This window comes from Leucoraja erinacea, chromosome 34 (assembly GCF_028641065.1).
Source record: "Leucoraja erinacea ecotype New England chromosome 34, Leri_hhj_1, whole genome shotgun sequence".
Taxonomy (NCBI): domain Eukaryota; kingdom Metazoa; phylum Chordata; class Chondrichthyes; order Rajiformes; family Rajidae; genus Leucoraja; species Leucoraja erinaceus.
Window position 1 is genome coordinate 6560236 of NC_073410.1, and position 20807 is coordinate 6581042.

Sequence of the window (20807 nt, forward strand, 5' to 3'; positions counted from 1 at the left end):
ACGAGCCGTTAAGAGACGTCCCGAGCTGCGACGTACCTGCTACGTACATTCGATGTGCTTCCACAAGTTTGATTTTTTTTTAAACTCGGGAGAGCTCTTGAATTAGCTCGTACAGCCCCATTAGAGTAAATGACCTTACTGTAACATCCAGGTTCAGGAACAGCTTCTTCCCTCCAGCCATCAGGCTACTAAATACAACAAATAAGCTCTGAACTATAACAGACTATTATTATTATTGCACTATATTTATTTATTTATTGAGTATGTGTGCATGTGTGTATACACACACTAAACATTTTTTTCCCCCGTTATGTACTATGTTTACATATTCTGTTGTGCTGCAGCAAGCAAGAATTTCATTGTCCTATCTGGGACACGTGACAATAAAATGCTCTTGACTCTTGACTTGACTCCACTCACTTCGCCAGCCAACAATCCCATTTCACCGCACTGCAACTCCAGGCTCAGAGGCTGTTGGGAGTCGGTGTACGTTTTCTCTTGTGGAGCTTGCGTGCAAACTTTACCTGTTTGAAAATTGATGTCAAAAGCTCTCTGCTGCTCCTCCAACACTTTGTCAGCATCGTCCTTCGCAACAATCCCGATGATGTAGTACTCCAGTCGAGGTCGGAGGTCACGGTCGATGGCTGTAAGGTTCGCTATGATGCTCCCGACTGTCACCGATTCACTGATGCTGATAGTCTGCACCGGGTTCACAAACTCGGGAGGGCAGTCGTTGACATCGTCTACTATGATGTTCACAGTGGCGTTAGCCAACAATGGCGGAGTTCCTTGGTCCATCGCAACCACCACTATTGTGTAAGAGCCCTTTTCTTCTCGATCTATTGTTACTCCATTGGCCACCTTGATAACTCCACTGGGAGGGTCAATGAGAAACTTATCCTGGGCGCCCCCCTCGATTCGGTAGCTCAGCTGTTGATTCACACCTGTGTCGGCATCCGTGGCTATCACCTGAACGATACTGAAGCCTAAAACACACAAACAATGTGTAAACACACAACATTTCTGAGATATTTAAGAAGAACAGCGTGAATTGTTACAGTTTACAAAGTTTCGGCCATCGACATGCAACGTTGCCATCAACTTTACAAAAAATGCAATTACGAAGAGTTCTCATCTAAAGAAGACTAGCTGGAATGCTCATTAAAGGGGCCTAGAACTTGTTTGTGAACCGTTTCATATACTTTTCCCCCTCAACTAGAATTGGGACACGTAGGTCTCAGTAGGGCATGGGGAGTTGAGCATCCATTGGGCATGGGGTCACTCAGAGTTCATGTGCTCAACAAGGGCTCACACAGGAACTGCTGAACAAACACAAGGGCGAGACGAGATGAACGACAGGAGAAGTGAGGGGGGAAAGCAGTGCCAGAGGTAGATAACATATCAATAGAAAATAATGGAAACAGGTCAGTTGGCACTGGTGGGGAGAGAGGTGAATGACTGGTTTAGGTGAATGACCTCTCATCAAAAGAGGGTGAAAAACCACAGTGGGAAGACCTTCCCTCACCTACAGTCTTTGAGCTGTGGCAACAAAACACTCATTGACATCCAAGCCCAAGATTGGAGATGGAGCTTTCCCTTTGTCCTTCTAATAGTTTCCAACTTAGTGCAGGTAGTTTCCCCGAGTGGGTATAATGTGACTGATGAACACCATTGAACAAGGTAACATACAGCCATGAGCATTTTTAGGTTGCAGTTACAAAATAAACTTACGGCCGGCCATTAAAAATATCTTTATTTTTTTTAAATCCTGCAGGAAAAATAATTTTGTTATTCTGAGTCTGAAACCTCTTCGCCCCATTGACACAACTTTTTTATAACAAGATTTTGTATAACACAAGGTTTTTTAGGATGCGGTTTTATAGCAGAAATACCTGCTACAGAAGCTTGAAGGTGCGTACCACCAGATACAGGGACAGCTTCTTCCCTTCTGTTATCTGAATGGTCCTTCCATAAGCTGGGGTACTGTCTGATTCACCTCTACCCCATTGTGATTATTGGACTTTGTCTGTGGAACTGATGCGCTTTAACGCTGAGAACTATACTCTGCATCTTCCCCTTTGCCCTGCCTATTGTACTTGAGTTTGACCTGATTATATTCATGCAGAGTATACCTCATCAGTTTGGATAGCAAAGCTTTGCACTTTACCTCAGTTCATCTGAAACCTAATCATGGAAACTTTCAGAATCCCAACACATTCCTTCCATGGTATAAGTAAGTAAATAAGTTTATTGGCCAAGTATTCACATACAAGGAATTTGCCTAAGTGCTCCGTGCACAAGTAACCACATGACACACAGTGACAGTTACGGATGACACAGAAAACACGAAACATTCATAATAATAAAACATTAATGATAAAATACCACTGATCAAGCATGTGAACCAACAAAATACCAGATCAAAAGGAGGCTACAGATTGTTGGCTGTTGATTAGAGCAACTACTCGTGGATAAAAACTGCTTTTTTTCTGGCTGTGGCAGCTTTGACAATCGGGAGTCGCCTTCCAGTGTATCTGACCTTAGCTAAGTGTCCAGCACGGCCATTAGCAATTCATTGACATAGAACCGTAATAAGATTTTCTCACCTGAGGGACTGTTTTCCCGAACATGTACTGTCAGTGCAGTCGGGGTGAAGACTGGTGCGTTGTCATTTTGATCCAGGATGGTTACTATAAGGTCAGCTTCACTTCTCAGCAGGCCAATGTCTTCTGCTATCAAGGTAAACTCCAGGTGAGCGCTGGGCAAAGACTCCCGGTCGATTGTCTTTCCTGGTGTCATAGAAACCATCCCTAAAAAACATTGAAAGCACGAGACTCAATAAAATAATCTGAGCAGTTTAATATCTAAGAACAGTCTCTTGTCCAGAGTAGGGGGGTCGAGAACCGGAAGACATAGGTTTAAGGTGATGGGGAAAAGGTTTACCAGGAACCTGAGGGGTAACTTTTTCACTCTAAGGGTAGTTGGTGTATGGAACGAGCTGCCAGAGGAGGTCGTTGAGGCAGGGACCATTGCAACCTTTAAGAAACAATTAGACAGGTACATGGATAGGACAGGTTATGAGGGACATGTGCCAAATACAGGCAGGTGGGACTAGTGTAGATAGGAAATGTTGGTAGACAAAATTGCTGGAGAAACTCAGCGGGTGCGGCAGCATCTATGGAGCGAAGGAAAAAATAGGAAATGATAGGAAATAGATAGGAAAATAGGAAATAGATAGGACATGTTGATTGGTGCAGGCAAATTGGGCCAAAGGGCCTGTTTCCACGCTGTATGACTCTATAAGATAAATATTTTGGCTGGACAATTTCTAAATTCTGTAAACAGATTTGATTCTTCCAATTTATTTTCTTATTCTCCAATAGGATGTGGGCATCATTGCCGGGACCAATATCTACTGCTTGTCTTGAACTGTCATCACGAAGGTTACGGTGAGCTGCATCCATGAGTTGCGTGAAGATATTGCCACGGCCGATAGGTAGGGAGTTCTAGTGACTGGTGAGGAACACAATCCCACATAGGAGGCTCGTCCATAAGATCAAGGCATCAGAGATTAGAGATACATTAGCAAACTGGATCCTCATATTGGCTCAGGATAGAAGGGAGGTAGATGAGTGTTTTCCTGGCTTGAACTGTAACTAGTGACATCCCACAGGAATGGATGCTGGGATATTTGTTATTTGTAATATATATATATATATATAAATTATTTTGATGAGATGTCGGGCATACGATGTGTACGTTTGTAGATGACATGAACATTGGTTGTGTTGTAGTTGGTGAGGAAAGGTGTCCAAGACTACTGTGGGATGTACAGTAGATCAGCTTGGAGGTTGTGTGGAATGGTGGCGGGTGGAATTTAATCCAGACATGTGTGAGACCCAAAACAAAACCTTTACGTGGTCAGAGGGAGAATGTCCAAACTCCGTAGAGACAGCAACCCCAGTCAGGATCGAACCCGGGTCTCTGGCACTGTAAGGCAGCAGCTCTACCGCTGCGCCACTGTGCTGCCCCGGACAGCGTGAATGGGAGGATTCACTTCACATGGCAGGGATTGGGCGTACTACTGAGATAAATGGGAGGAAGGGGTAGATGAGGACAAATTATCAGCCAAGGAGTGGTGAGGTGGTGGAGGCAGAAACACTCTCTACAGTTGAAACAAACCCAGAGGAGCTCATGATATGCTGTAAGCGCTGGAGTGACTCAGCAGGAGAGGCAGCATCTCTGGAGAACATAGAGTGGTGACATTTTAGGACACGACCCTTCTTTGAAGCAAGTGGGATTGGCCTACTGTTCTTTTTCAGTCGGTATGGACTCTATGAGATGCCTCTGTGTTGTGAATTTCTCCGATTTTATTAAAGGCAAGATCGAACTGTTTGGCCCTTTCCCAGTCAATAATGCCAGCGAGAGATTAATTGGCCTCTTGTCTTGCTGTTCCCTGCTGGTAAAATGGAAGCGACATTTGTCAGCTTAACAATCAGTGGGCCTTAGAAAATCAGTTTGGATCTGACATCTGAGGACATTTTCTGGAGGATGTATTAAGGACGGAGCACAAGCCTTGCTTTCCTATTCCGTGGGACTGAAGGGACATAACTCACCTGTGTTCCTGTCAACAGTGAAGAAGTCGGACCTGTTCCCCAGCAGTTGGTAACTAACCACAGCGTTTGGCCCTTCGTCACGGTCGATGGCTAAAATGGGCCCATTCATCAGGGTGATTGATGCACCTGCAACATAGACAACGAGGTCTTGGTTTCAGTCAAATTCCTTCACTCTGTGACTTCTGCACGAATAATGAAGGTATCTGCAAACGATGTTCTTGTGGAACAAAAGACGTGTAATTTCGGAACCAAAGCAGTTATTAAATGTACCAGGTATTCACTGTCGGAAGCAAGAAAATGATTCAGCAATGCCCTGGCAGAAAAAGCTCCGACAAAGGGTGAAATGTAATAGGATCATTGGCTTAAATCGATCAGTTTCCTTGGCTTCCGTACAGGGCAGAGTATTATTCAATATGACAAGATGCTAAACTCACTATTATGATCCCACAGATAGACACAAAATGTTGCAGTAACTCAGCAGGACAGGCGGCGTCTCTGGAGAGAAGGAATGGGTGACGTTTCGGGTCGTGAACCTTCTTCAGACCTGAAACGTCGCCCATTACTTGTCTCCAAGTGATGCTGCCTGTCCCACTGAGTTACTGCAACATGTTGGTGTAAACCAAAGCATCTGCAGTTCCTTCATACATTTTAAGATCCCATAGGTTTTTTGGAGAAGCATTATTGTCTCTCAGTCAGGAGGGTGAAGAGTCAAAAGGCTTGGCTACGATATGTTTAGCTCTGAGGGAGTGCATACACTTTAATGCAGCTGGGGGGGACTCATATTTGCTTAGCACACTGGAGAGAATCTGCTCTTCAAAATCATACCAAGATACCAGTGGTGACAAATGGCTGGATTTGAGGAATCAATCAATGCTTCAACACAAGAGACAAATTGCTGGGGGAACTCAGCTGGCCGAGCAGCATCTGTGGGGGGGTAACAGAATTGTCGAGGCTTCAGGCCAAAACCCTGCATTGGGATTGAGAGAGGAGAGAGGAGATTGCTAGTACAGAGGATAGGGTGAGTGGTCACGCAGGAGCCAGAGGTGATTGATGCATCGTGGAGGGGTGAACGAAAACAGACTGGAGGAGTCAGGCAGGGGAGAGCGAGGGGCGGATAAGGAGTTCAAAGCAGGCAGATGATAGATGGAGGCTGACTAAAGGAAAAACAATTGTCTACTATGTTTCAACACGTCCTTTGGCTGCAGTGCTGGGTAAACACTTTCAGATGAGGTGCCACGTTAAGTAGTACTTGGGATGATCTGTAATATTCTGTAGCCAATATTAAAACCTCAAATAACATTGCACTAGAATTTTTTGAGTTTTTGGAGATACAGGGTGGAAACATGCCCTTCAGCCCACTGAGTTAACGTAACTGACATATGAACTTGCCGGCAAGAGTCTTGTAAACACAGTGACAATGAAAATCTTGCAAAGTGGTCGCCTTTCCCCCCATCACACCGGTGGTCTTAAGGTGCTACACGATGCAAGTTGGTGTTTGACAAAGTTGCCGTGTGAGAAGAGTTGAATATTGAAAGTTTAGTCCGTTTTTGTTTTAACTGAAGACCTACCTGCTTCTGGATTCTCAGTAATTTCAGCTTGGTAGGAAGTTTGGGTGAATATGGGTCTGTTATCATTTTCATCCGAGATGGTGATCATCAGCAAATCGGAATCCTGGTAAGACAGAGACAACACTCTGAGCACACACACTTCATCATAAGGAATGCAATTGCTCAGATTTGGTTGAAAGGATGGCTTTATAAATCTTGACCTACCAATTCTAATAAGTCCATCTTAAAAGAAATTCTACTCTGTTCACTCCTTGGAACAGCTGGTACGAAAATCCACATTTATTTCTGGTACGTACCAGCTGTTCCAAGGTGTGGAACAGCTTAAATGGAAGTCATCTTTCATTAACTCCATTTCCAAAACTCCGCAACTACCTTACACTTTCACTTCCTTCTGAACATATTTCTAGCTCTTCATCAAGTCGTATCCTTTCATACTGTTTCAGGCCAAATAGGCTGATGAAGAGATTTTCATTTCACTGAGCAAGTTGTGGTGACGGATTGTGCAGGCAGACTAGACTCAACAATAACAGTCACAAGGAAGTTCAACAAATGCATGATGGACAAACATGTACAAGGACATGGACAGAACATTGAGAATGAGAACTAATTTGAAAACTCTGCGTGTGTTGTATCATTGCAAGATTCCATGTATACACTATGAATAAATAGGTATATCATAGTGATTAAGGTACGTAGCATCTTTGATGTACTTCTAATGGGAAGAGCATATTACAGACTTTTGGACAACATATGAATAATGTTTATCATAATTACTCTTCGAGCATGTCTTGGGTTTTCCGGACTGTCTTTCACGGTGATAGTGAGTCGATACTCAGCGGTCTGCTCCCGATCCAGGGGCCGGTTGACATAGATGACACCGATCTGAAAGGTTAGTCACAGGAGATAGTAAGACGAGTGAAGAAACTAAACTAACCACGAGCAAAATACTGTGACGGATGGAAAATGATAGGAATGCTGAACAGCGCAAGGTGGCATCTGTACATCGAGGGAAGCAGCGTTGATGTTTTAGATCAGAGACTGTTCATCAGAGTGTAGGAAGGAACTGCAGATGCTAGTTTACACAAAAGATAGATACAAAGCACTGGAGTAACTCGGCAGGACAGGCAGCATCTCTGGTTAGTAGGAATGGGCGATGTTTTGGGTCGAGATACTTCTTCAGAAGGGTCACCCATTCCTTCTATCCAGAGATGCTGCTGTCCCGCTGAGTTACTCCAGCATTTTGTGTCTATCATCGCTGTTCATCAGAGAGCAGTTCTGGATGGAAACTGAGGTTGAACAGGTCATGAAAAAAGGCCATTAACCACAGTTTCTGACTCTACAGATGCTGCCTGACATGTGAAGAATTCAAAAGGTGAGGCTGGGAGCAGGGGCGTCACTGTGACAGAGTCATTGTGTGGGTGTAGACAGGTGCCGACCCTTGGATAGATCTTTACGCAGCACTGGGCTTCCGTGCGAAGAGGGCACTGGGTGATGAGAATGGAGCCAGCAACCTGGCCCAAGAGTAATCGGGCCATGACTGGAGCAATGGAAGATGCTGGCTGGTGGCACCAGGAGGGATTTGGTCACGGATCAGCGCCACTTTGGACCGGGAACTAAAGTTGATTAACCAGATCAGCAAGTGAGTGGTGAACGAGAAGCGTGTGTGTGTTTTAACAATGAATATAAATCATGCAATATAATTCAGTATAAATACAGTGTATAAAATCATGAGAAGAATAGTGTATGAAATCATCAGAGGAGGAGATCAGTTGGACGGTGTATAAAATCATTAGAGGAATAGATCGGGTAGATGCACAGAGTTGACCTGAGTGGGGGAGGGCCAAAATGCCGCCAGCTACGAGAGTTAAGATCATCCCGTCAACAGGGGCTCAAGGCCCATGACAGAGGAAGAGACTTGAACTTTATTTAGCCTTCCATCATAGTGAGGAATGTGTAGGAGTCACTGTGGTGGATGTTCATGTTAAGATGTTGCTTTTAACTGTATGACTGACCTGGCAAATGAAATTCCTCGTTTGTTGCAAAACATACTTGGGAATAAAGTGTGATTCTGATTCTGATTCTGAATCGAGAACCAGAGGACATAGGTTTAAGGTGAGGGCGGAAATGATTTTTCAGGAATCTGAAGGGTAACATTTTCACACAAAGAGTGGTGGGTGTATGAAACGAGGTGCCAGAGGGGGTAGTTGAGGCAGGGACTATTGCAACCTTTAGCAGCAATGAGACAGGTGCATGGATAGGACAGGTTTGGAGGGATATGGGCCAAACGGCAGCAGGTGGGACTAGTGTAGATGGGACATGTTGGTCGATGTGGGCAAGTTGGGCTGTATGACTCTATGCGATATCCACAGCAATCATTTACTTAACTGTTTCATTGATAAAAAAGGTGTTATCGATGTTTCCAGCAGAGATGTGAAAGGTGAGGAGGGCGTTGTGGCCACTGTCAATGTCGGTGGCTTGCACCCTGGCTACACTTGTGGACGCAGCAGTGTTCTCACTGATGGTGCAGTTGCGTGGAATGTTCTGGAGCACGGGATCATTATCGTTAACATCCAGGACACGGACTGCAACCAGTACCTACATGGGACACAACCAAAGAGCAGAATCAGTGAGAAACATTAAATACACAACAAAACCATTTGTCCGTGGACTGGCCGATGATTGGTTGAAAGATGCAGAATGAAAACAGGCCCTTTAGCCCACTGGGTCCATGCCGACCATCGATCACCCGTTCATACTAGTTCTATGTTATCCCACTTACGTATCACCCCGTACACACGGAGCAATTTACAAAGAGCATTTAACCTACAAACCTGCACGTCTTTGAGATGTGGGAGGAAATGGGAGTACCCAGAAAAAACCCACGCAGTCACATGGAGAACACACAATCCCCACACACAGCGCCCGAGCACAGTTCGGATCGAACCCGGGGTCTCTGGCACTGTGAGGCTGCAGTTCTACTACTGCACCATTGGGCAAGGAAAGAAGAGATTAGGAAAGAGTGCAGGGAAAGAAAAAAAGAAAAGAAAGAATAAAGACAGGAAGAAAATCGGATTAAAAATGAGGTGAAAATGATAAACAATAAAAGAGAAGAAAAAAGAGAAAACAGAAGAGAGAATGTAATTAAAGGAAAATAAAAAAATATATTGATGAATGTGAGGAGAGAGTCCTTCGACATCTTACACAATGGGATGAGGACATTAATTTAGTTTAGTTTAGAGATGCAGCAGGCACTTTGGCCCACCAAGTCCGCACATTAACACCATCCTACACACACTAGGGACAATTTACACATGCTAAGACAATTAACCTGCAAACCTGTTCGTCTTTGTAGTGTGGGTGGATACCTAAGATCTTGGAGAAAACCCACGCAGGTCACGGGGAGAAGGTATCAACTCCATCCAGACAGCACCCATAGTCGGGATCGAACCCAGGTCTACTGGCACTGTAAGGCAGCAACTACCGCTGCGCCAACGTGCCGCATTAAGAAGGTATTGCGCAGTATTCATGACAATCCAAGCCGGTGCCTGATGGCAATGAGTGCCCACAGCTCATGTCTATGTCCGGAAGTGACTAAGATGGTGACTAAGACGGAATATTTTGTACATTGATGAACACAAGGAGCTGAGAGCAGAAACGTGCTGACTGACCGTACTGCTGAGCGGTGGCGTTCCTCTGTCCTTGCCCATGATGGTTATGTTATAAAACGCCACACTCTCCCGATCTAACTCTGCATCTCTTCTCACACGCAGCTCCCCTTCCACTGGAGAGATGATGAACTCATCTGAAGTTCAAGCAATGGGAATTTTAGTAAATAAACCCACCTCCGTTCCCCTTACACAATCCTCAGTACATGCAAGATAAACCATGCATGAAGTTCCTGCGGGTTACCCACTGATGGACCACAACCTGCTTATCATAATTCTTTCTTACATTTTGTACTATTTTGCAAATTGTAAAATTGTAAAACCTGCCTTGTCTCCTCATTCACAATCTCTTGCATTTGCATTCTTCATTTGCATGACGCATTCAAGCGAGAGTTGGACTTAGGGCTAACGGAAGCAAGGGATATGGGGAGAAGGCAGGAACGGGTCACTGATTTTGGATGATCAGCCATGATCGTATTGAGTGGCGGTGCTGGCTCGAAGGGCCGAATGGCCTACTCCTGCACCTATTTTCTATGTTTATATGATGTAAGAAACTTTCATGGCAGCTTTCTGGGCATCTGGTCATCCCAAACACTTTACCGCAGAAGTGACAATAGTGCAGTCAGATTGTAGTATCAGGACCACATCCAGTTTACACAGGCAAGCTCTCACAAGCACGATAATGGTGGGCTGAACCAATTTAGTGATACTGACTGTGGGATATACACACTCTGAGAGAGTTTGTTTAACTGCAGTGTATTTCCCACCCCATGTGGACTGGATGAACTATGTACTGCTACTAATAGCCCTGATGCCTTGGTCATCACAGCCGGGAACTTCAACCAGGCCAACCTCAAGAGTGTGCTACCAAAACACCATCAACACTTCTCCTCTCCAACCAAAGACTCAAAGTCCCTTGGACACTGGCACACTACCTATCGTCACAGCTTGGAATGGTAACTGCTCTGCTCAAGGCTGCACGAATTTGCAGTGTGTTGTGAGTGCAGCCCAGTCCATCAAACAAGCTAGCTTCCACCTGTATAACCTCAACCTGCCTTGAGAAAGTGACGAACATAACGACGAATTGCTCATACACTGGCCATTCTCTCTTGTCCCCTGTCCCATCGGGTAGAAGATACAAAAGGTTGAAAGCAAATTCTTCCTCGCCATTATCAGCAGGGATCATGATTGAAGCCTCCTTGTGCCGATCGCTGGATGGGACGACACGATGCACTCAGTGACCCTTCGGGCGACAATTCTGTCCACATGTTGGACGAGGACTGAAGCCAACAGCGAGCTACATCGTCTGACACAAGAGTAAACAAACTATTACCAGAATCTTGGACTAACCTTTCTTAAGCTGAGGATGGATTCCTGATCTCCCAATCTACCTTGTCATGGCCATTATATCTACATTATCTCCATTAAAAAAAAAATTCTTATACTGCATTCCGTTTCATTTCCTCTCTTGCACTAGATTAATGTAGATGGTACGACTTGCTTGGATAGCAGGGAAGCAACGTTTTTTTGACTGTACCACATTACACATGCCAATAATAACAAACCAAATGTTTTAATTGAATTTGGTGAACAGATTCTGCTTGCATTTACATGTACGTCACTTTGGCGGAAGTTCTCTCCGAAGCATCTGCTTAAACTTATAAGAAATTGGGAGTTGGAAAAGGATCTCTGAACCATGTTGCTTACAGAATTTCCTCACTCCTATTGTGACAGAGTAGTTGGTCTCCTTGCTTCAGATCATTCTTTCAGCAAACCTCTCCCTTGTTTTTCCCTCACCCACAGAGCTAGCTTCCCCTAAAGGACAGTCATGCTATTTGTCTGAACCACTTTGCAATCTGGAGACGAAAGCTAAAGATTTTATATTGAAACCATTGTTGTTTTTTACACAAGGTGTGGATCATGGACTAGTCCCCACATTTAATCCACTGCACATCTGATTATGCAGGAACCTATGTGCAGGAAGGAACTGCAGATGCTGGTTTAAACCGAAGATAGACACAAAATGCTGGAGTAACTCAGTGGGACAGGCAGCATCTCTGGAGAGAAGGAATGGGTCGAATCCCTTCTTCAATCTGAAAAAGCGTTATACAGGTGTCTCGTTCCGAGATTTTCAGACTGAAGAAGGGTCTCAACCCGAAACATCACCCAGTGTGAAGAAGGGTTTCGGCCCGAAACGTTGCCTATTTCCTTCGCTCCATAGATGCTGCTGCACCCGCTGAGTTTCTCCAGCTTTTCTGTGTAACCTCCGAAACATCACCCAGTCCTTCTCTTCAGAGATGCTTCCTGTCCCGCTGAGTTGCTCCAGCTTTTTGTGTCGATGTGCGTAAGCTTACTCAGGGGATCGCCTGCGATGATGCTGTATTCCACTTGGCCATTGGGTCCTGAGTCTTCATCTTCTGCCAGCAATGTCCACACTCTCGGCCCGGGCTGACCCTCGGTGATATCGAATGGTCCCTCGTAAGGGTGAAGAAACCTCGGGACCACGTCATTGATATCATTCACATTGACGATCACCTACAACAGGAGAAAATGCTTATTCATATTATTGCATTACCATGTAATCCCGTGCTACCTGCTCCATGGTCGGATAGTTGGCAACTAAACCATCTCCCCCACCTGGTTTTCCAGGTGAGGAGGGGGCTGTGGACCCCCAGCAGGACCAAAAACAAGACCTCCAGCACTTTTGTTCACCTTTGGTAATTTCAGAAGTGATATTGATTTGATTGCATGGATTTATTTATTTATTAAGGGCAAGTGGTAGTGTATATATTACATATATGTGTAAGGTACCTTTGAACTCAATACAAGGTTGTAGCTAAATGCTGCAGCTTTGTTTAGTTTACAGATACAGTGCGGAAATAGGCCCTTTGGCTCACAGCGATTGCTTCACATTAACTATCCTACACTAGGCACCATTATTATATTTATACCAAGACAATTAATCTACAAACCTGTACGTCTTTGGAGTGTGGGAGGAAACGGAGAAAGTTCTCGGAGAAAACCCACGCAGGTCACGGGGAGAACGTTCAAACTCGGTGCTGTTACGAGATTTACCTCCAGTAAATCATGTTCTGTTTTTTAGTAATTCCCGTCATTTCGTTATGCAAGTTGCATCATAAAGGAACTTGCAGATACTTCTGTGGTGTACCAACTCTCTGCTCGTGCCTTGGTCAATTAGGATGGGGTTTAGCTGCTGCATTTCAACACACTGCAGACTACAGGTACGTGATAACAAATGGATGTGAGTGAGATCCTCAGCCTGCTCCCCCAGAACTCACTGGTTCAGTTTTAGTTTAGAGATACAGCGTAGAAACAGGCCCTTCAGCCCACCGAGTCCACACCGACCAACTATTCCTGCACATTAGCACTATCCTACACACATTGCGGACCATTTACATTTGCACCACCCGGCGTGGCTTTAATGGCCGCGGGACAATTGCCATCGCCAGCCGGGGGCTTTGACTTTGACTCTGACATCGGGGGGGGGGGGGGGGAGGAGTGCAGTGGAGAAATAAGTTTATTTGGCCTTCCATCACAGCAATGTGATGGATGTTTATGTAAATTATTGGGTCTATGTGTTTGTATGTACTGCAGAAACGGCATTTCGTTTGGACCTCAAGGGGTCCAAATGACAATAAATGTATCTTATCTTATCTTATCTTATCTTATTTATACCAAGCCAATTAATCTACGAACCTGTACGTCTTTGTAGTGTGGGAGGTAACCAAAAGTCTCGGAGGAAACCCACGCAGGTCACGGGGAGAACGTACATACTCGGTACAGACAGCACCTGTAGTCAGGTCTCTCGACCCCTGCCCCACTGTGCATCTTATGGTGGAGAGAGGCCAGGAGAGGTCAGAGATTATGGGTGTGCTTGATTTTCAAACTTGCATCACAGGCAGTGTTTGCAGTAATCATATTGCCCGGCATAATGTCAATGAGTCTATAAGTCCCCCTTCACCAATGGTAAATCCTTCCCAATCTGATATGAAAATACCAAACTCACCAAAGGAGGCCACAGAAAAGAACAGTTAATGAAAAATATGGAATGGTATAGCATAGTAACAATGATAATGCCGGGATAAGGAACTGAATAGCCGAGTAACAGTGAAAATGCCAGGACAGTGTGTTTGCTCCTGTTGCAGGTACACTCGAATAGGAAGCCATTCGTACAACTGAGTGAGTCCATTGCTAAACGGTGACCTGTCTTCATTTTCTGTTTTCAATTCCTCCCCTCGTCCTACCATCTTTTCCCTTAACCTGGTTGATTAACAAAATACATTGATCTTCACTGAAAACAAAGCTCTAGGAACTCAGCAGGCCAGGCAGCAGCTGTGGTTGGATGTGGACACAAGACATTTGGATATGGGACACTTTACAATGGACTAGTAACAAGTGTAACTTGTAGATATTACTTCCAGAATTCTCCCACCCAATACGTGGATGTATTTCCTGAAGGGCCTGTCCCACTTGGGCGACCTAATCCGCGAGTTCTGGCGAGTTTGCCCTCGACTCATACTCGCAGCATGGTCGACACGAGGTCGGAGGAGGTCTTCGTAACTCTCCTTCGTGCTCGAGAGTGGTCTCCGCGTACTCGAGGCCTCAGCTAGGCTGTGGCGTTTTTTTCAATATGTTAAAAAATGCCCGCGAGTAAAAAAAGGTCGCCATGGAAAAAATCGATACTTTTATTACTCGTAGGTTTAGTCGTAGTAGGTTGTTGTAGGTCGGCATGTTAGTCGTAGGTAATCGAGGGTAGTCGAAGGTAGTCGTAGATAGTCTTTAACATAGTCGAAGGGAGGTCGAAGGAGATCGAAGGAGGTTGTCTTCATTCTCCACTATTCGGTGTCCAATTTTCCCGAAGTTAGTCGTAGCTAGTCGAAGCTAGTCTTCAACATAGTTGAAGGAGGTCGAAGCTGGTCTTCAACATAGTTGAAGGAGGTCTTCAACATGTCATTTTTTCAAACTCTTCTAAACTCGCCAATTAGGTCGCCCAAGTGGGACAGCCCCTTAACATTATAACATTGCTCAAAGGCCTGTTTTAAATTCTCTATTTTTACTGCCCAACTAGTGGAAATAATTTCTATGTATCCTCTTAATCTTCAATAATCTGAGCATTGCACTTCCTGATCTAACAAATTTTAGAGAATTCAGCCCAAATTCATCCTAATCTTTTTTGTGTGCAATCTCTCCTAATTTAAGCATTGGGATCCACAACTTAACCCTTGGAGCCCAGGTATTATTCTGAAAATCTATTCTGTACCATCTGAGTCAACTATCTTAGTCATCCTAAGGTAGGATGGGCTGAGAATCTCCAAGAGCTGTGGAACACAGAAAATTACAGAAGACAGACACAAAATGCTGGAGTAACTCAGCGGGACAGGCAACATCTCTGGAGAGAAGGAATGGGTGACGTTTCGGTTCGAGACCCTTCTTCAGACTGGGCCTGTTTCCACACTGTATCTCTAAACTCAAACTGAATCAGTGAGTTCTGGGGGCGCAGACTGAAGACCTCACTCACATCAATTTGATATCACATAGCTATAGTCTGCAATCTGAAGCAGTCTGAAAAATGATCTTGACCCGAAACATCACCCATTCCTTCTCTCCAGAGATGCCGCCTGTCCCACTGAGTTACTCCAGCAATTTGTGTCTACCTTCGATTTAAACCAGCATCTGCAGTTCTTTCCCACACATAGAAGCGTATAGCACAAGAAAAGATCTTTCAACCAGCAATGTCTGTGCCGAACATGATGCCAAAACTAATTCTTATCTGCCTGCCCAAAATCCATATCCCTCTATTCCCTGCATATCCACATGCCTATCCAAAAGTCTCATCAATGCCACTATTGCATCTCTCAACCACCGGCCCAGTCAGCGAGTTCCAGGCACTCACCACTCTCTGCCCCGCACATCTCCTTTCAACTTTGACTCTCTCACCTTGAAGCTCTGCCCTCTAGTAATTCACCTTTTTCATCCTGGGAAAAGGTTCTGAGTGTCTACCCTATTTATGCCTCTCATAGTTTTAGATACATTTATTAGGTCTTCTAGCAACCTCTTGGCATTCCAGAGAAAGCAATCCTAGTCTGTCCAAACTCTCCCTGAAGCTAATTCCCCCCAAGTCCAGGCATCATCCTAGTCGACCTCCTCTGCACCGTCTCCAAATTCTGCACAACTTTCCTGGTAATGAGGTGACCAGAACTGCATACAACACTCTAAATGCGGTCCTATACAGTCCCACTGTGTCTTGCATCAAAGTATTTACTTGGTACAAACTGCATATAATAATAATAATAAATAATAATAATATATTTTATTGCCATTGTACATAAGCGCAACGAGATTTGGTATGCAGCTTCCATCCGATGTCATGACTTAAATAACTAATACAATTTAGATTTAGATACCCCGAGAACATGGTTTGTAAAAAGAACATTACAACAGTAAAATAGTCAAAACAGTTCAAACAGACTAAAGCACAGATGTGTCTGTGTGACGTGACCATCCGAGGGAGACAGTCCATGGGGGGGTGGGGGCACTCAGCAGGGCCGGTTCAGAGCCGCTATAGCTCTGGGAATGAAGCTGTTCCTGAGTCTGGAGGTTCGGGCGTAGAAGGCTTGTAACATCTGCAGGAGGAAAGTAGTATATCAGCCGTCTCCTTCACTCCGAAGTACTTACTGTGGTGGTGGTGGTCAGGCGGTGTGCAGGCTTTGGACTCTGGTCAGTGGCCGTAACAATGAGTGTGTATCGGCCATGGCACAACTCATAGTCCAATTCTTTCACTGCCTTGATTTCACCCTGGAGCAACAGAACGATATAACTTAATTTATTCAACGTACACACAGATAAAACTTTTATTTACATCCTAATTGCAACAGAAGAATGGACAGACCAGTATCTTTATCGGGCAATGCTTGCGACATGCTTCGAATGTTTAGTACAATGGCTACACAATTACAGAGACACAAAAATGTTATCCTTACTGGAAGAAATATATATGTCAGAATAGGGGTCTGATCTTTAACATAATTCGTAGGTTATTTGGACCTCGACTCTGCGCCGCCGTTCAATAAGATGATAGTTGACCTTCTCTGCCTCAGCGGGTGGTGGAGGCAGGTTCTCTGGATACTTTCAAGAGAGAGCTAGATAGGCCTCTTAAAGATAGTGGAGTCAGGGGATATGGGGAGAAGGCAGGAACGGGGTACTAATTGGGAATGATCAGCCATGATCACATTGAATGGCGGTACTGGCTCAAAGGGCCGAATGGCCTCCTCCTGCACCTATTGTCTATCTCTGTTTTCTGCCGCATACTCACATTTCCTATTTCAATATCCAGAAATTAATTGACGTTAGTTTTGAATGCAATCACCGTTTCAGCCTCCACTGCCCTCAGGGTCGAGAAATACAAAGGTTCTCGACCAGAAACATTGCCTATTTCCTTCGCTCCGTAGATGCTGCCTCACCCGCTGAGTTTCTCCAGCATCTTTGTCTACCCTCTGACTGTAGATATTTCTCCCATCAACCCAAAATCGTCTACCCCTTATTTTCGAGAAAAATATCTAAAAACACACACTCAGGACAATTTAAATTTATGGGAAGCTAATTAACCTGCAAACCTGTACGTCTATAGTGTGGGAGGAAACTGAAGGTCTCGGAGAAAACCCACGCGGTCACGGGAAGAACGTACACACACCGTACAGACTGCACCCGTCGTCGGGATCAAACCCGGGTCTCTGCCGCTGAAAGCGCTGTACGGCAGCAACGCTACCGCTGTGCCACTATGCCACCCTAATTTATGAATTAACGCCATCGTCATTGCATTTTACTAGATCTACAATCTCCCCAGGAAGCTCAGTTTATTGAATTAGAAATCTACCTTATACATTCCAGGAAATCATCCTCTGCATTTACTGCATTAATTAGAAATACACACTCTCTATGTAGGTCAAGTCTATCTAAGACACACCATCAATGTTTGAAGTTGAAGACCTTTCAGCTGAGTTTGGGTGATGGGCCTTTGGCCTGAAATATTAACTTTTTCCCTTTCCACAAGCTCACATTTTCCTGCATTTTCAGTTTTTATTTCAGAAAGCCAGCTACTGCAGTTTTTTTTAAATTTTAATTTGAAGTCTACAATGACTACTGTGTTACAAAGTTTTACATACACTTCTCATTTCCTCTCTTGTACTTACGATACAGACACTATTCAGATGCCTATAGCCTACTCTCACCACAATTCTCTACCCTTGCCACTGCTTGTACCTGAAACTATTCTAATTCCATATCAGCACCATCTGCCAGAACTAAATCCTTCCCAAATTATTTAATGACACCATTGCTTATTAATAGCGATACTCCATCCCCTTTCCCTTTTTGGGTGCCCTTCCCGAATATTGAATATTTACTTCCATATTTTGACCAGCCTGCAGCCTTGATTCTGCAATGATATTTGGTCAGGCCCACTTACATGACTATTAGCGTTTAGTTTAGTTTAGATGTACAGCGTGGTAAGAGGCCCTTCTGCCCACTGAATCCACGATCCCTGCACATTAACAATATCCTGGGGCCAAGGTTGACCTCGCGGCCCTGTTTCCGCCAATCTTTCCACCGCTGTGCACAAGAAGCACATGAAGCGCAAGTTGCCATTCTATGTAGATGATGAGAAGTGTGTTCAACTCAGGCCTGAACAATTCCTCATCTTATGATGTGGATCCGATAAGAATAATATCCTACACTCGGGGCAATTTTTATATATAATTAACCTACAAGCTTGTACTTTTTTGGAGTGTGGGAGGAAACCAAAGTTTCGGGGTACACCCATGCGGGTCATGGGGAGAATGTAAAACCCTGTACAGACAGCACCCGTAACCAAGATCCAACCCGGGTCTCTGGCGCTGTAAGAAGCAACTCTACCGCTGCACCACCGTGCCCCCCCTGTTAATTCATCCATGTTATATGCCTTCAAATTTGACTAAATAACACTTGTCTGAGTTCTGACCTCATTTGCGATCCATGTGTGTGAATGGAACTTGTTGACGCTTACTACTCACCATGGTACTGTGGATGGTGAATGTGTTGTCTATGTTTCCGTCAACAATGGCATAAGTCACGGTTCCATTGGGACCTTCGTCCCGATCGGTTGCGTTCACGTTGACAGTGAAAGAATCCAAACTAGACGGCCCTTCATCCAAGGTGATGTCGTACTGCTGCTGGTGGAACACTGGGTGGTTGTCATTCTCATCCAATATGTTGACAAGTACGGACGTTGTCACCTGCAACAAAGAGATGGTGGGTCAGCTGCAGAAACAGGAGGTCCCTGGGCACACTGTGTCTATGCTGGCTCTCTGAGAGAGATCTTCCATTAATCTCACCCCTCTATCCTTTTCCTCCAAGATGTTTGCATTTCCTGTGTTATTCCAGTTCTCTTCTGAATGTTCTTCTAGATTCTGCTTCCAAAACCATTCCACTTTGCCCTGTAAAACATTTCCCCCTTCTCTCTCTGGTTTTTATGTCCAATAAAACCACCTGCTGCCTTTTGAGCATTTTGACAGTGGAAATTATCTTGTCTGATTCACAACAAAAGCCCTCACGTTTTTGACCTTTTGAATAAGTGGTGCTGGAGGAACAAAAAAAATAAAACACTCCCATGAAGTGAAATAAAAAAGTTGACTTTGGGTAAGGTTTGAAACTGGTAGTCGAAACCCTGCACCTCTTTGCATCTCTTGAACCATGACCTTCAAGAGAGGAGATACTTGTTAAAGCCATTTCCTCCCCACAACATCACCCACCTCTCCACCTCCACCACCCCAAGCCACAGCCTGTAACTGGCTTGATAGGTTTTGCACAGCCAGGCTAGAAATATCTGCCTTTAAATGAATGGAATCAGAGCTTAAAAAAACCCCAAAGGATTGGATTGAAAGACCTATTAATTAATCGTTTAATTAAAATATTATGGGAGGAAGTTATCATGGTGATGTGTGTTTTGAAATAAAATATCATCCCATCCACGTTCCATTGATAATTCCCTTTGATAAATCTCAAACCTACTGATAATATTGCTGTTAGCGTTGCATTATGTGTGTAAGAGGATGAGAGGGTTTCAGCTACGTGGAGAGGTTGGATAGACTTGAAGATAGACACACAATGCTGGAGTGACTCAGCGGGACAGACAGCATCTCTGGAGAGAAGGAATGGGTGACGTTTCAGGTTGAGACCCTTCTTCAGATCCCTTGGATCAACTTGAATTAGTTTTCTCTGGAACATCAGTGGTTGAGGGCAGACTTGATGGAAATATATACAATTATGAGAGGCATAGATAAGATAGATAGTCAGAACCTTTTCCCCCAGAGTGGAAAAGTCCAACACTGGAGATGCGCGGGGCAAGTTTGTTTATACAGAGGTTGGTAGGGGCCTGGAACGCATTGCCAGGGGTGGTGGTGGAGGCAGATACCATAGTGGTGTTTAAGAGGCTTTTAGATAGGCATGTAGAAGTGCAGGGAATAAAGGGATATAGATCATGTGCAGGCAGATAAGATCAGTTTAACTAGGCATCATGTTCAGCATGGACATTGTGGGCTGAAGGGCCTGGTCCTGTGCTGTACTGTTCTATGTTTTATAGCAATGCAATTGTTCTTCAAGAGGAATATTGTGCCCAGATAAATCCATGGTTGTTTTACAACTGGCCACTAGTAGTTGGCATCGGTAAAGAAATATTCAATTCAATTTTATCTTCACATGATGTGAAGGATTTACTTGCTTGTCATTGATCTGCATGGACAATATCAATGGGATGCCAAAGAGACTGCTCTGGAAGGGAGTGCAGCCTGGAGGGGAAGGATGCATAGAGTAAAGGGGAGTGAGAGGGATCAGCTAGGAGTGCATTCCACCACCTTACAGCAGAGACAAAGCAGCTGTACTCTGGAGATGCGTTTAGTTTAATT

General features: G+C 44.5%; 1 protein-coding gene across 2 annotated transcripts in view; it reads right to left on the minus strand.

Annotated features, from left to right (window-relative positions):
* The window catches only part of cdh23 (cadherin-related 23), a 533293-nt gene that overhangs the window by 32441 nt on the left and 480045 nt on the right, over positions 1–20807 (minus strand). For both annotated transcript variants that reach the window (XM_055661759.1, XM_055661758.1), the window contains exons 37-46: positions 18918–19139; positions 16546–16665; positions 12204–12384; positions 9853–9986; positions 8570–8779; positions 6959–7066; positions 6185–6287; positions 4617–4742; positions 2607–2810; positions 525–986 (exon numbers count right to left, since the gene is read on the minus strand). In XM_055661759.1, coding sequence (XP_055517734.1) covers positions 525–986; positions 2607–2810; positions 4617–4742; positions 6185–6287; positions 6959–7066; positions 8570–8779; positions 9853–9986; positions 12204–12384; positions 16546–16665; positions 18918–19139 — 1870 coding nt within the window. The remainder of the gene's footprint in view (positions 1–524; positions 987–2606; positions 2811–4616; positions 4743–6184; positions 6288–6958; positions 7067–8569; positions 8780–9852; positions 9987–12203; positions 12385–16545; positions 16666–18917; positions 19140–20807) is intronic.